Source organism: Leptonotus elevatus, chromosome 5 (assembly GCF_054856555.1).
Source record: "Leptonotus elevatus isolate MCC_2025b chromosome 5, RoL_Lele_1.0, whole genome shotgun sequence".
In the NCBI taxonomy this organism is placed as follows: Eukaryota; Metazoa; Chordata; class Actinopteri; order Syngnathiformes; family Syngnathidae; genus Leptonotus; species Leptonotus elevatus.
The window spans coordinates 11,132,000-11,148,428 of record NC_141243.1 but is presented as its reverse complement, the minus strand read 5'-3'; the positions used below and the strand labels follow the sequence as shown (position 1 = coordinate 11,148,428).

At 39.1% G+C, this 16,429-nt stretch overlaps 1 protein-coding gene across 2 annotated transcripts in view; it reads right to left on the bottom strand.

Annotated features, from left to right (window-relative positions):
* Positions 1–1,175: 1,175 nt before the first annotated feature.
* oxct1a (3-oxoacid CoA transferase 1a) overlaps positions 1,176–16,429 on the bottom strand; it is a 35,708-nt gene continuing 20,454 nt past the window's right edge. The window contains exons 14-17 of one of the 2 annotated variants that reach the window (XM_086077178.1): positions 10,688–10,777; positions 9,896–9,976; positions 2,115–2,202; positions 1,176–2,037 (exon numbers count right to left, since the gene is read on the bottom strand). In XM_086077178.1, coding sequence (XP_085933304.1) covers positions 1,946–2,037; positions 2,115–2,202; positions 9,896–9,976; positions 10,688–10,777 — 351 coding nt within the window. In that variant the 3' untranslated portion in view covers positions 1,176–1,945. Of the gene's footprint in view, positions 2,038–2,100; positions 2,203–9,895; positions 9,977–10,687; positions 10,778–16,429 lie in introns of both variants that reach the window. The other variant, XM_086077180.1, reaches the window with a different exon arrangement.

Here is a 16,429-nt window from a genome sequence, read left to right as displayed (position 1 = left end):
TTCATTTACACGGCAAATGTGGCTCAATTTGGAGGTATTTATTTGATAAGGACAGTGTTGTCATGTCCATTGTAACATCCATCCAACCATTTCCTATAGAGCTTGGTTTTCCCAATGGAATAACTAGGAGTGCACCACAAGCCCAACAAGACATTTGAAGTGATGGAATTGGAAGTGCTAATGGAAGAAGCAAAAAAAAATAAAAAAATACTGTGTAACAATGAAAGAAATCTATCGCTACAATAAACTTTGGAGAAGCCAGAAACCGGTTTAAGGATGTATCTGCCCATCGTGTGCAAAACAAAACTTGGGACAGTTCACCCAAAAATATCTTCACTGCTCTAAAATCTCACATTTGTGGAAGTCTCACAAGAATGTGCTGCATGACATGTCTGTTTCAACTCTTGATTTTTCCTGTCACTTTAGAAGCCATAAAAGTTGTCCACTCACTTTAGTTATATCGTACTCAACATCCAGGACACAGACCAACGTGTACCATTGTTATACATCAATCACAAAGTTCTATTTCTGGTTCTATAGTCATCATCACCTTTTTTGCCCCACTTTGTCAGCACTGGCTCCACTAAGACAGTGTGCTGAAGTTTCACAAAATTTGCTGGAGTCTCAAAAGACATGGCAAGACTCCTGCGACCTATTTTCCCCCTTTGATTCACTGGTTTCATTTGGTGGTGGCAACAGATTTTGAAACAGGCGAACATGCTCGCCGCGATGACCTACATGCTTATGAAAACGTCCATTAACACAAACAAAGTGTTCCAGGTTGTACTGACATTTTCCTTTAACCCCTTAAATGTGTCACTGTTTGTTTTCCAGCACCATTGCGCTAACTAGAGGCTTAAAGGACTCTCGTTGATTTATGAAGGGGCGTGCTGGATTAACATCAACAGCCGGCTGCCACAGGCCCTGTCACTTTTCCTCTGGATTTTCTGCTTGATGGACGAACCCAGCTGATCTCCTTCAACCCAAAAAACGCCCGTGGGGCAGAATTCTTACATAACGGCCCTCAGGTAATGCTACCGCCTCTCTATTGGAGGGAATCGCATGGGGAACGTTGATGCGAGCCTACCGCTCCATTTATAGAAGAAAGCGACCTGCAGCTCTTTGCTTTGCTTTCCAATTAGAATCAATTAGAAACACATCAGCAACACTTTTGTTCCACAAAACGTTTTTATTTTTATTTTTTTATTTTTTTTATTGCTTGTACAAAAGCAAGGGAAGAGCAGATCCATGTGTAAAAAAAAAAAAAAAGTAACAAAAAGCAATTTTATGTCGACATGGTCCAGTTTGAGTTTACATTGATGTTTCATTGTATGCTGGGTAAGGACCTGACGTAATTTGCTTTAAAACTCCCTTTTTCAGTAACAAGTTGATTTTACAGTTAAACAGGTCTCCAAAAATTAAAGTTATTGCACTGTAAGCATTGCATTTGATGAAAGAGAACATAAAAAGCACATTGTACTTCTGTAAATGGTGGCTGTGGGGGTTTATTCACAATCTCAACAATTCACTTCATTGATGTTGAGTAAAACCGGAGTTCAAATCAAAACATCCGTTTATTAGGTAGAAAGAAAAATAAAACAGACTGTCTGCAACATGGAGAAATCACACATTTGTCTACTGTGCAAGGAATCCCCAACTGCTGTTTTGGTTAGCAACAGAATTCAAACCGATTCTATCAGTTAACTATTCAACGTGAATTTATGAATAATAAAGAAACTGAGATAGTCTTTCTCCTGAGAAGCTTATTCGAGGCAGGTGTTTTTTTTTTTTGTTTTTTGTTTTTGAATGACGTAACCAACGGAGGAGGGACGGTCACTATTGAGGCAATTATGTTTTGAAGCCACGCTTAAATTAATAACTTATAGCAACAGGCTTCTTCTTTGATGAGTACGCCTGCCGATTGCTCGAATCAGCTTACCAAGAATCACTTCAAAATCACTTTGGCCTGTCTTGAGGATGTTGAAAGGCAGACATTCACTTCTAGATTTGCTGCATGGGCCTCAAGTTGGGGGACACCTAGAAGACGTCAATTAAAAAAATTATACATATGACTATTTAATCATGTTTCCAAGGACTGACCTCAAAGTCTGTACCGGTGCATCCCTTGATGTCGTCTGGAGTGATCCCCTCCCACACTTCTATGAGTGTCAGCCCTTTAGCCGTATCCACATCAAACACAGCCTGAGTGAAGAGAAGCAGGCGTTGTGAAGAGAAAAAAAATAACATGGCAAGGGGGAAAATGCCAAATCTGAGTGTTTTGTTTAATTGATGTACTTGTAGATGCAGGGGGTGGGGTCAAAGAACAGGAAACTGGAGGCTGCAATTATTAGGCGACCTTTAAGCTCTCGACGCAGACGAGCCCTTCGAGGTCAACCATGCAGAGAAACCCTGACTTGTGTGGGTGCGTGTTCAGGTGTGTGTTTGTGTATAACACGGAGGCGTGACGCAGTAGGTAAGCAATTAATTGCCGACAACATAAAACATTAAATGGACGCGTTTTTAGTTAGGAGCAAGAGAGTTGCTTACAATCATCACAGAAACAGCTGGTTAACGCACACACACAAATGTCTCATTTCCATTAAGCCTACTAAAAATAGCATGACACAGCAACATCCATCCTGTCATGTGTCACATTTATAGACCAACCCCGATACTTTCCCCTCCACACACATCCAACAAACGTATTTTTGTGCACCTCAGACTTTCCTCCTTCACTATAGTAAATACAAAAAATAACAATAATTTTGCTTTTAACATATAAAGGGATACTTGATTGATAGAGCCATTTTCAGCAGTAAAAAGTTAATATTTTGTTCAGAATTAATTTAACTTCATTATTCTTCATGTACAATTAATACCTTTAAATACAAATTGTTCCACTTGCTGTCAACTGACGAATTAGGTAATGACCAATCACGGCTCACTTGTTATCTGGGTTGGGTCAGAAAACTGAGCCATGATTGGTCGTTACCTACTTCTTCAGCACAAATGATGTCATCTTCAGTTGACAGCAAGTGAAAAAAAAAGTTTTTAAAGGGTCTCAATTGTACATGAAAAACAATGAAGTTATCAAATTCATTCTGGACAAAATAACTTTTTAGTAGTGAAAATGGCTCAATGCGTCAAGTATCCCTTTAAGGCCTTTTCACACTGCACTTAGCTTTTTTGGGTGTTCCGAGGGGCAGCGCACAAGGACGACAGTGGCCCAGTGCAAGCTTGCCCATATTTGGAAGTGCTTGCGTAGCAGCCTGACAAAATTAAACAGGGAGGTTGCTCAGGCCTCAGGTAACGACCAATCACGGCTCACCTGTTTTCTGAAGCTGGACCATGATTGGTCGTTACCTGAGCAACTGCGATGTCACATGCAGTCGACAGCATGCGGCAAAATGGTCACCCTGAGATTGTTAAAAAATGGGTGAACTCATATTATCATGTACTAGTGGGGGCATACACAGAAAATTCTGGGGGAGTCAACCATAAATTTTCTTTCTTTACCAGACAATTACGAAAAGGACAGTCATCGCAATACAGCTCAATAAGAATATAATGAGAAACTAATTATTGCTGTCGCTCTACACAGAGTGAAATATTCAACGGGAATAGCTCACAGCTAACGAAAAAAACCCAAATTTACCAGCTCAAGAAAGCAGAATTGTTCATAAAGCATTAAAATCATTTTTTATTTAGAAATTAAGTCTTTTGTTTTGTGTTTAATGAATGTAGTATATATGACATTCACTTTTTGAATTGAACTACTGAAAATAATGAACTTTTCTGCCATGTAAGACTGCTGAATGACAGTACGAGCCTCCATCTCAAACACATTCAACATGGAGGACGTATTGCAGGGCTGCATGAGAGGAGCACGGAAGACAAAGTGACCCGGGTCCTGTTGCTTCTCCCAGCAGGGAGTGACAGGCCGAGGCCTCTTCCACACAAAGCCTGTCACGGATCAGCTCATTAGATCCACGCACACACGCGCGTGGCAGGAGGCTGACATCTCACTCCAAAATAGCAAGACAGATGGAACGGCATAGGGAGTAGGAGGATACGCAGACACAAGCGCCGACACGAGTCTCTTCATGTGACGCAAGCGTTCTCAGTCGTTATGGAACATTAAATATCGGTCGTCGAAAAAAGGAGCTTTCATACATGACTGGCATGAAAAAATGCATTAATCAAGAACATAAAATGCGAGTTCAACATTGTCTTAACTTTTACTCAATCTTATGAAGTTTGGACCTGATTTATGAAGTTACCAAGCAGCGGGCGCAATAACACCTCATTAAAGAAAGAGTTATTGAAAAATGCCGCTGGCAGTTATAGCTAATAATATTACAAGAATGATAACCATGTAAATACTTTTCAAGCTGTATTTTTTTAAGAGTAAAATGTACTGTCGAACACAAGGAGAATTTCAATTTGGTTGGTGGAGTGATAATTGAAAAGGCCAGGGGTAATAATTTTGTGTGAAGTTGAATAATTCGTTGGCAAATTAATTATTATTTGTTCTTTGATTTTATTGTTTACTTCTTTTCAAAAGAAAACCAAATAATCGAGAGGTTAGCACACAGAGATTTAGTGTGTCATTGAAGCAGCACACAAAGACCAAATCAGGTAATTATGATGATGGTTATTTCATGCCAGATTCTTTCAACTGAAGTTGGATTAGCACTGCAAGTCCAAGAGCCCAATTCCGACTTAATGCCAACGTATATCCGATTGTCCGTCTATTCACATGTACATTTCAAGTGCCACATATTACCCGGAATGGCTGTGCTTTGAAACACGCAATATGCTAATATGCACAAATTGCATGGGAGAGAAACATCAGCCAGTCGCTAAGTCGACAATAATACATTAATAATATTAACATCAAACATTACATATAGTGTAGTTAGCATGGGGTCATTTAAATCCAGCCTAAATCAACTCCCAAAACAAATACAATAGCAAACCATAAACATAAATTATAGGTTGTTGGGTCTCATTTAGGATAGTATTTCTATATACAGTACAGTAAAATGTGACAGAGTGCAAGGGAGTACAACATTAATTATGTTTAGAAGGAGTTATCTCTTCTGTGCTACGTCGGAGCGGAGATGGACCCGAGCAAAGCTACACAGACACAAAATAAAAACAGGCCAAGCATTATGATGCTCATTAAAGGCATCATTTTCTATGTTTATAGCCTTTCATTTCCTACAGCTGATAGGGGTCAGGCCGTTTCTTCTGGTTAATACCTCACAAACTCTAACTCTGTTATTTACTTGATTTTTTTTTTTTGCACTCTTGCACAGATTACTTCTCTGTATCAAACCAAGAATTCTATTGAGTTCGAAACTATGTCCTCCACAAGCTAACAATGGCAAAAGGTCAACTCCTGCAAGCGCACCTTCCTTGTCAGCACTGTCACGGCAAGAACTCGACTTAATTTGATTGAGAGACACAGGTCGGCTGAGGTAGTTGAGGTCAAAAGCCAAAACTATTACAATCCTTTCACTGTGTGCCCTCAGCCAAGCATGATTTAAATCATTCGACTTCCACGATTTTGGAGATATGAAATAACAGTGGAAGATTGGTCAGTTTTCAACCTAACTTCATTCATCCATGTTAAAAAGGGAGCCTGGCCAATTTTAGAATTCACAACAAGGCTGAAGTGGCTAAGGTCCAAAATCAAATCCTCATATACAGTCTTCAAATTTATAGGGAGGGACAATTGTTGTATGGCATGGCAAGAATACTATTCACTTTCTAATGTATTTCTCACAAGCTACCTTTGTTTATTTGTTCATTTGTTTATTGTACTTTTTAACAATGACATGCAAAGCTCGATGTCAAATGCATGTCGGATGAGGGGGCCCTACGCACAGTAGACTATGTGCTGTGCGTTTAGGGAGAGGCGGCCCTGGTTGTGAGTGAATTGGATCTATTCATGGCCTCTTAACATTGCTTCCAAGAAAGAAGTACTATCAGCATACGAGAGGCAAACAAGCTGACCACCATGTGTCAGTAATTGTGAAAAACTCTTACTCTCATGCTTTTGCTTTTCCTCAAGATAAAAATGGCTAAATATAGTGTAACAAAATTCAGGGAAGTAAGTACATTATATTTTTTAGTTATGAGAATGAGGTGAAAAAAGTAAGATTGGACAGTTTGTAATTCTACCAAAATTTCCTGGAAAAAATACACATTTAAAGTCCTAATTGATTGACGTAACTTTTATAAAATAATAATTAGGTTTAATAATGACAACAACAAAAAAATAATTCATCATTATTATTATTATATTATCATCATCATCAGACTGATTTCTTTAAATCATTTATTTGGCTTGTATTTTATGATGAAACCACAAAAGGACAAACAAGCACGGTACAATGAACTTATTGTGCCATGGAAGAGCTGTAATAGTGGGTGAGTTTGAGTAGGGTTTTTTTCCCGTTTTTTTAATTTTATTTTTTAATACTAACAGTGGTTAACTTAAACAAATATGAAAGATGAAATTTCCATGATTTCAAATGGGGAAAAGGGATTAAATCGGAACAAATTGGAACTGATAGTGTTTGACCTTGGAGATTCCACTGTGGTAAAAGACGCACTTAAGAGAATTTCTGACATCTGGTTCGACAGATCGAGAAAAGCAGCAGGAGATGAAATAAGGAAGTTACGGCGGGGAGGCGGCGGCACCATGCTGGCAGGGTTAGTAGAAAGAGATTGAACCTTTATGGACAGAAAACGTCTCGCTGAGAAATCTTGTGCAATTATAGATCTCTTCAGTCGAGCAGAAAGAGCGAAGGGATGGAACGCTGTAGGACCTTGTCTAGCGTCTGGTCAGTTTATCAAGGTATAACTTCCAAAAAGGGGGAAAAAACAAGGCACAGTAACATAATTTGGGGAAAAGAACGCAAAGATTCACAAACTGCAGCAGCAGCAGCTTTGAGCTCACTGGGCTTTTTCTCTTATTCTCTTCTCATTGCTCTATAAAAAAAAAACGAAGCTTTTTACATTGTTGCATTTTCTGCTGCTGATTCCTCAACATTGCTTACTGAAGTCTCACCCTCCGACGACTGGATTCTGCAGAATCAGGCTTCTTCAGTTATTGGGAGGAGGTGGTATAAAGTCGACTTGCCTCTCGGATGAGAGTGGATGATGTAAAATATTCATGCCCTTCCATAACTTCACTGTGTTGGAGGACCTTTGGCTCTGTTTAGCGAATGTCAGAGATTTATCTTGCCTGGACTGAAGATCTACAGAGTCCAATTATGGATGTTACGTTTTCATTTTGAAATCCGTTTCACTGCTCTGTTCAGCAAATTGACTCGCATTGGTCGCCAACTCACATAAAGCAGATGATAAATAGCATATTTCCTCAAGTAGCGGCCTTTTTCTCTAAAATAAAATAATTTCAGTTGCTGGCTAAGCTCGAATCGATACTTGGTGCCATTAGTTGACTGCAATTACACTTACTATATAATACACAATATACAACAAATGATTATCTTGGGTTTAGTAAACACCACTGTGCCATGAGGGTTCAGGTGTGCCTTTTTTTTTTAATTATCCAAAAATGTAATATCAATAAAGTTTCTTTATTCATCCAGCTGTGCCAGGTAGAAATAATAAATACTCTTACATTAGATGGCAGAAGGTACATTTAATCTGTGTCTCCATCTGTTGCCATTAATAAAACAGAATAATAACTTTCTGTACATCTTCACAGGCCCACTGTCTGTGAGTAAATTGAGACATTATTTAATTCCACTACTTTGTGAGACTTATTGGTTTGGCTGTGTGCCCTGAGGTTTTTCTAATTTCAAAGATGTGCTTTGACTCAATACAGGTTGAGAAACATTGCACATCATCCTGATTTGGTGTGTAGGAGGCACACCGACAGCTGAGCTCTGCAAAAAGTGTGACTTCATAACAGCAGGAAGGCATCTGGCTCTCGAGTAAATTCAACAAACAAAAATACTGGCACTTTTGGTTTCTTTCAATTTTGTAGAACTAAGAACAATAAACATCAGCATGATCTTAAGGCCGTGCAGAATAACTGACGCAGGAAACAGTAGGTTATCTCCAACTCTAATTTATAGGTTAAAAGAAAATGCCTTTGTCTCAAATTTCAGGAAATTCTGTATTCTGCTGCTGGTATATTAATTAAAGACACCATGGGGGGAAAAAATATTTCAGGATGTTGGGGGTTTGAGAGTTCCTCAGACCTTCACAACACATTTGGGTTTAAAGCCTGTGTGTCTGACATGTTCTGCTCAGTGACACTAAATAGGACAATAATATGCAAGCATCTGACTTTTAACTTATTCATATTCTAGCAGGAGCAACAACATGCCAGGTGGGGATCTCAAGGCAGGAATAAGGGCTTCAATAAATGACATCATGAGACAAGCCATGCCCCAGTGTGAAAATGAAAACACTCAAACAAAATCAATAACCAGCCTCCAAAGAGACTAATTGGCACTAATTGAATCAAAGTCATATCCTTCCACCCCGAGTGCAGCACAGCAATCATTGCACTTGATTTTCATATGTGTTTGTGTGTGTGTGCGTGTATACACGTGTCCTAAATCCCTTATTACCAATGGGAAATTATGTTATGATGTTATACATCAGATCATTCTCTGATCTATAAGTGATAAAGCCTTTGTTGCATGGATAATACATTTACAGAGCAACCGCCAAATAATCAAATGTGTATGATAGAGAGTCTAAAAAAAAAATTCTGAAAAAAGCTGCGCAAAAATGTTTAACATGCAGAGGTCATTTTACGGTTTACTACCTCAGCAAATCTAGTAAGACTTAATTCAGCATCTAAAGGATACATTACACTATGCCTCAGTCATGTATGATCAAACAGTAAGTACTTTTATTGTATTTACTTTTATTTAGGGGTGTCAAAATGTGTCTGTTAATTTTGAGTTAATTCAAAGTTCCTTTAACACCACTAATTTTCTTAATGCGCAATTAATGACCGCCCCTTACTTGGAAAGCCTGTACTGGGGGACTTCCAGTCGCAACACAGCAGACACATCAAAGTCAAAATTTAGCAGTAATACATTTCATAATAATGCATATATTTATGGAGACTGGGGTCAAATTGCATTTTACAATTTTGAAAATGTGCAGAATTTCACAAGTCACTTCATGTTAAAGATTATCCATCCATCCGTCCATTTTCTTAGCCGCTCGTCCTCACAAGGGTCGGATAGTTCTTAATATGAAAAGAAAAATGCACTGAGCTATCAGCAACGTCTTACAAATGCAATTATACCATCTAGTGGCAGAAAAATTACCTCAACACAAATCAATATAACACTCGTTTACAGTACAGTAAAAAAATTTTTTATTTAACTAAATTTTATGAATTATTATGAAATTACTGTTTCAATGACTAAAATATCGTATTTCCATTGGTTTAACTTTCATTCCACTTTTATGTTAACAATAGCATGAAAACATGACAAGAAATTATTGTACATTTAGAACAGATACAACATTTGCGAGTTAACTATTGAAGTCATGCTATTAATTACAATTAAAAGTTTTAATCGCCTGACACCCCTACTTTTATTACAAACCCATTTCTGTTTCCGCTTGTCCTCATTATGGTCGGGAATAAGTTGGAGCCTAGGCCAGCTAGCTTTTTTTCCAGAAATAACATTTGTCTCGTTTTTGATTAAGAGTTATTCAAACTATTCTTTAATGTGGATCATGATGGGAGCAAGTCGGTAGTCAAGTATTGGAGGAAATGCCGCAATAAAAACACTGTGTCCAAAAAACGATTTCAGATCTCAATTAATTACAGCGCTCAACTTCTTTTATCAGCAGTGTGTAGGTTAACTAAACAGATACAAACCTTCTCTGTGATGATCCGATCCACACACTGCTTCCCTGTCAGAGGCAGAAGGCACTTGTCCAATATCTTATGTTTGCCTCCCTAAAAGAAAGAAGCTCACATAAGTAACAAGATTAGGACTCAAAGTCAACCATTAAGACCCGTCAGTCCTTTCAAAAGGTAACAATCATTTCATAGACTAAGTACTGACTGCAATATTTCAAGGTTTGGAGCCAGACAAGCTTTAATCCCCAGATACATGTACTTACAACACATTTGAACGTCAAGCTCAGTCCACCCACCATTCATCTTTAAGTGAGAGCAGGTCACATGTCGCTTCACGACACACACACACACACCCAGACGCGTGCTCCATCATAAACGACAACACCCTTCAAGGGCAGCGAGTTCGTGTTCACCTGCTGCACCATCTGGACCGTAGCTGGGCGCCAGACAGGCTCCGATTATCCCGGCTCACCGTGTTTGTGCGGCATGTTTTCACTGCCCTTGTTTGACATTTTACATGCAGTCAAAGTCGAAAGTGTGCTTGGGGTCACCCGTCGCAGCGGTACCACTCCGACTAATCAGCTCTTGACTCCAATTCGACACTAGTATTTGAATTAGCTAAAGACTAATGAGCAGCGAGCTGGTATGCATGCTGACCCTTTTCTGCTTAAGTGCCATTAAGCAAACTATTAGGAGAATTACCATTAATCAGTCAGAATGCTCACAGTCATTAGTGCAGGAAGTAGAGAAAGGGCATAAAGAAAAATGAGGGACTGCACACATACAGTACAATCAAATGATACCAACTTTTGCTGAGTGCTCCATGGTGACCACCACCTTGGTTCCGGCGCTGGCCACCAAATCCATGGCGCCACCCATCCCCTTCACCATCTTACCCTGAAATAGCAAGATAAATATTGATGATATACATACCAAAAAGGTTGTAAAAAATAAGAACTTGGCATATTTTGTAGAACATTGGAATAAAAACATGGGTAGAGCAGTTTATTTACTTGTCGTTTTTGCTGTCAGTGAAATTATTAAAAACACACCGTACCGCAATATACATAGCACAAAATAACAAACATGACCTCATATCTAGAGCTGCTTGTAGCAAGAAAAAAAATCATTGATTATTACGTTTTGTTGAGCTGCTACAAAGGTCTTTATTTTCACGCTGTACAGTTTTACTATCTGGCCTGAAAGTCGGTCGAGTCCCTTCTAAACTCTACATCGAACACTAAGATCCACTGTGGTTATACTAGTACGCAGACAGTATGCTGCATGTGCAGCAAATTTCACAATTTCAGTTGATATTTGGAAAAGTATCATATAATTTTTCTTAGGGATGAGACTTAAAACCATCATTTTAAATCAGAATATCTGGTGTTGATATGCTGAGCACAATCAAACTTTCACCTTGAGCTCTACTAATGTTATTGTTTGTTACTGTTATTTGATGTGGTAAATATATTATCACATTGGAATGTAGTGGCCATACTTTGCCAGTATTCCATTAAAACTGTTATTTTTCTATACTCAAATAAAATATAAACGCAATACTTTTGTTTTTGCTTCCATTTTTTATGAGATGAACTCAAAAATCTACATGTTTTACCACATACACAAGATCGCCATTTCGCTCAAATATTGTTCAAAAACCAGTCCAAACCTATGACAGTGAGCACTTCGAGATAATCCAACCAGTCAGTACTGACTGGTTTTCTGAGTCCCCAGACCCCAATAAAACAAAACTACACCTTTCAGAGCGGCCTTTTATTGTGGGCAGTCTAAGGCACACCTGTGCACTAATCATGTTATCTAATCAGCGTCTTAATAAGGCACATCTGTGAGGTGGGATGGAATATCTCGGCAAAGAAGAAGTGCTCACAATCACAAATTTAGATTTTGAGTGTAAGTGAAAATGTTTATGACAATATTTTACCATGCAAAACACTTCAAGAAACATGGGGGGGAAAGTGGGAACATTTCTTCTTCAGAAGTGAAGTGTCAATTATGATAAAGCACTATGTTCCAAAACTCAATATAACTTTAAATATGAAGACTTGCCAGTAACAAAACAGTTGTTGTGTTCCTTACACATTATCTTAACTGGCGAGACTGCAGCTGTAAAGACATTTACCGTTAGTAATGGCATTTTTCTCCAATGTGAAATTACATTTTTGTATTTATGCAGAAATGTCAGCTGAAGCCATGTCAAAGCCTGACAAAATGAGAACAAAAGGTATCTGCGTGAAGAGGACACCAGTGAACGGTCGGAAAAAATGGACAAAAAGTACTTGTTATACAAAGATAAAACACCACATCTTTGGAATTCTGACCTGACAATAATTGCCCAAGCACTCCAAATGGCAAGATTACTAATCAACTTCATGTTTCCACTAGAAACCTGCAAGCTTAAGTGTACTATCACCATTTCAGCATGAGGACACATCCAAACTAACAAACAAATGGTCTGAACATTTTGATAATAAATTTTGCAATGGCACAACCAGAGCACAGAACAAAATCCAGTTAAAAAAATCTGTGAGGTGAGGGCTCTGCACAGGAGACATCCTGGCAATCTGAAACATTTGGAGAGCTTTTGCCAAGAAGAGTGGGCAACTATTGCCAAGTCAAGATGAGCCATGCTGATAAAATTCCTACACAAAACTGAAGGCTGTCATTAAATCAAAAGGTGCTTAGATTGAGAGTGTACACCCTTATGCAACCAACTCGTTGTGTAACTTTTTCTTCTATCTTCCCAGATGTATTTCTTTTACTATTGAATTGCATTTGATTCAATTCAATTCATTTCAAATTATTGTTTTGAGGACTTTTTATGGTCTCATTCTTTTAGATCAGAAGAGCGTGTTTACAAAGGGGCACATTTACTTTGTATATCTACTAGGATAAAAGTTTTGGAGGAGGGCGTGAAAGCATTTGGAGCAGGATTTGAAGGCACCGAAAGCCACTTAGGCAGCTTCAATGCACTTCCCTCCAGTCAATAAGGAGGCCCCAGTGTTACTCAAGTATCAGATCAACAAATTTAAATCACAGGAAGTCATGGCAGAGAATGTGACTGTCAAAACGAAATAAATCTGAAAACCTCAACACGGCTGCGAGTTGGGTAAAAAAAATGTTTTTAACTCCAAGTGCTTCAGTTTCCCCAGTGAAAGAAAGCTTCCAAAAAAAGAGACTGACATGCAGATCTTGCCACAGGGTGACGACTGAGTAACTGAATTAAAATCCCATTTGCTCATCAATCATATGAAGAGGCTGCTTTGCTTTGCTCTCTGCTTGATAACCAGGGGATATATATATATATATGCCAAGTGCTGTGCATCATAAGGATCCAGACTGCCTCCAGGGAGGCCAGCTGGGTAGGAAAGATACCAACCCAAAGCAGTGCGAGGGCGGCGAGAGGAAAGCAGGGGTGAGTTTGATTTAATTGAATATACTGTCACGCATCATGTTAGGAAGCACCCTTATAAAAAGCCGTCATGAACCCCAAAGTTAGTTTAATTAAAAAAAGAGATCCACTTTAAGCTTGCACCCTCTAACACAACAATAAAGGCCTCCACCTTCAGTCAAGTTCACGCCTCCTTTTATTTAATGCGCAGCATCTTTTAATAGGATACTCCAGCAGCAGGTGTCCTTTTTCATGCGATCGATACTAATGCACTTTCTGACATTCAAAGAGCTCGCTGGTGTGTACACAGGCCCTCAGGGATGACCACGTTCGACCTGATACAAGCAAGACTGACTTGTGTGATGATGAGTGTGAGCCAGACGTGAGCACACCCTCCTCACAGTGACCTGAGCTGCTGTTGTGTGCATGTATGGACAAACGTCTGTTTAAATGTGCCTGATATTGTCGTCATCTACATGTTGCTGGGACAACTGACATTTGGCTGCCTCTGATCTGGAGCTTTGCATCTGCTTATCTGCAGACTTGGAAGTCAATTTGATCTTGATCAGTATGCATGCTTGTGTGTGTGTATAAATAAAGCGGATCCACGCAGAGCGATAACCAGGCCAAATTTGAGTATTTCACCCACTTCTGATCAAAGTCATCAAAGGTCCGATTATCGTATGTCTTTGAGACATTATCCTGAAAGGCTAGCCCGTGGTGCGGCATGTGTTAAGAAAATGGTGCTTCCTGATCTGCTTGGAAACGAGCAATGAATAGTCAGGCCCGCCAATTGTAAATGCTAAACCTTTCAATATTTACAATCGCAAATCATTATGCATGTGATTTGGGCTGAACCACATACTCTATAATTTTGAGGTGGAATTGAACGCTTCCGCTGTTTCAAGAAATACGGCGTATGTCGTACAAATAAAAATGACAAGGTTTAACAGTTTACAACGGTGTCCTAGTGGTAGAGTGTCTGCCCTGAGACTGGGAGGCCGTGGGTTCAATCCCTGGCCGGGTTGCACCAAATAACTATACAAAAATGGGACCCATTGCCTACCTGCTTGTCACTCAACATTAAGGAGGGTTGGAATTGGATCAAGAAATGATTCCCGAGCATGGCATCCTGCTGCTCATCGTTTCATCAGGGCTTGGGTCAAATGCGGAAAACAAATTTCACCCCACTCAGGTGGGTGCGACGATCATGGTACTTTTACATTAGCTAACTGTTAGCCTCAGATATTAAATGGTTGCCTTGGATGTTCGCACAGTACCAACACAAGAACGTATAAGTGGACTCTGAGTAATCGATAGCCTACGGGAATTGTTGAGATGTAAAGCCTCTGCCTCAAACCTCTTGTATCCCAATAGATGTTCACAGTCTACGGTGCACATTTCACCGGCAGAAAAGGTATGTAGTATTTACAACTTCTTGGAGAAAAGTAGCATCTGTGAACGTTACTTTGCTATTGTTATGTGCATACAAAAGTAGCTTAACTAATGAAAAATTATTTGATGATGAAACTAGTGACATTACTTAGAAATACAGTTAAACCAGTACTGTTGCTGCTGCTCAACACTGCTCTTGTTGGTTAACGTAAGAGATGATAACTGTACGGCCTCACACAATCAATACAGCCTCGCGAAAGCCAGTCCACAATTTTACAATCGATGTATCTAAGGATTCCTGATGGATTTTGTATCTACTGACAAGTCAGATACTGATACAGTCATACATCTCTTATCTAACAAACAGATATCCAATCAAATTGTTTTATTATTCCCAACACTATTGATAACTTAAAGTTATCTATCCAACTTGTTCTAATGCGCAAATGATGATTTTCTATGAATATATCTTGTTCATATATTATTGGCATACTTGCCTGCTCTTACAATTAATCCTTGCTAGAGGCAGCTACGCTTGTGCTAGTTAAATAGGCATTAAGGGAAAAGGTTAGCAGTTTAATGGCTTTTTCAAAGCATGAGATAATGTGGGGGTCTGTATGAGGGTGAATCTGTGGCGTCAAACCCAGATTACAAGAGACATCTGATGTTGAAGCACTGCTAGGATGGCGCCGATCGGGACAAGTAAGAGAGGAGATGACATCGATGTCAGACACCGCTCACCCGACAGGGATTTTTCTTTTTAAAAAAAAACACTGCTAATGCTTTTCCTTTTAAACTCTTTTAAAGACAAGTCAAAAGAACAGTAATAGCATCAGAGTGAGATGCTTTTAATTTGCGATTTAAACAGTTTGTTTATAAAGAGAATATGGGCCAAGGAGGATTGACACAAAAAAATAATAATACAGTGATCTGTTTTTCAATGATCCCTTCATATTCCAGACCCATCCACGACAGGTGAAACCTAGAGACCATATGAAAAATACGTCATTATTTTTAAAAACAATAAGGATACCCCTCCAACACAAATTACACATTTAATCACAATAAAACAAACACTGTAAATGTATTTGAACATACACAACAAATTGCAGGAATAAAATGTATAAAAATATGCAATCATAATGCAGTAAACATTTGTTTTATAGTCCAAGCCTTTAAAAATACCCCCCACACTTTTTTCCCGCCCATAGTTTGGCCGGTTCTGTACTCAGGTGCGATTTATATAATTTAAAATTACAGCTCCGACTGGCACCAAAAATCCCTGTTCCCTCGGGTGCGTTTGGAAATATGCTTAAAGCGCACTGCTTTACTCCAACCGTTCGAAATGCAGAGCGTTTGGTTATTGGAAGTGACAAAAAGCAAAATGCTGGAGCCCAGTACTTCAGGCAGTAAAAGGAAAGGAAACAGTTCATGCACGGACGGGATGCTTTATAAAATAGACTGTATTCAAAAATGATATGAGCGGTGCGTGCTTTGCCTCTCTAAACACACACACACAAACACACACACTCGAGTGTCATTGCATCAGAAAGAAGCATTACCAACTGTTTTTTTCTAAACATGGAGCATTTAATATTTGCATTTCCATGACAACTTGTTTGTACACTGTGGCAGAAACACCACACAAAAATGGCCCCATTTCTGATCTAATAGCTGCCACTTGCCCAGCCCGCAACCTTTCTCTTCTGTTCAACATGTCTGACAATCTCCGGCGTCAACAA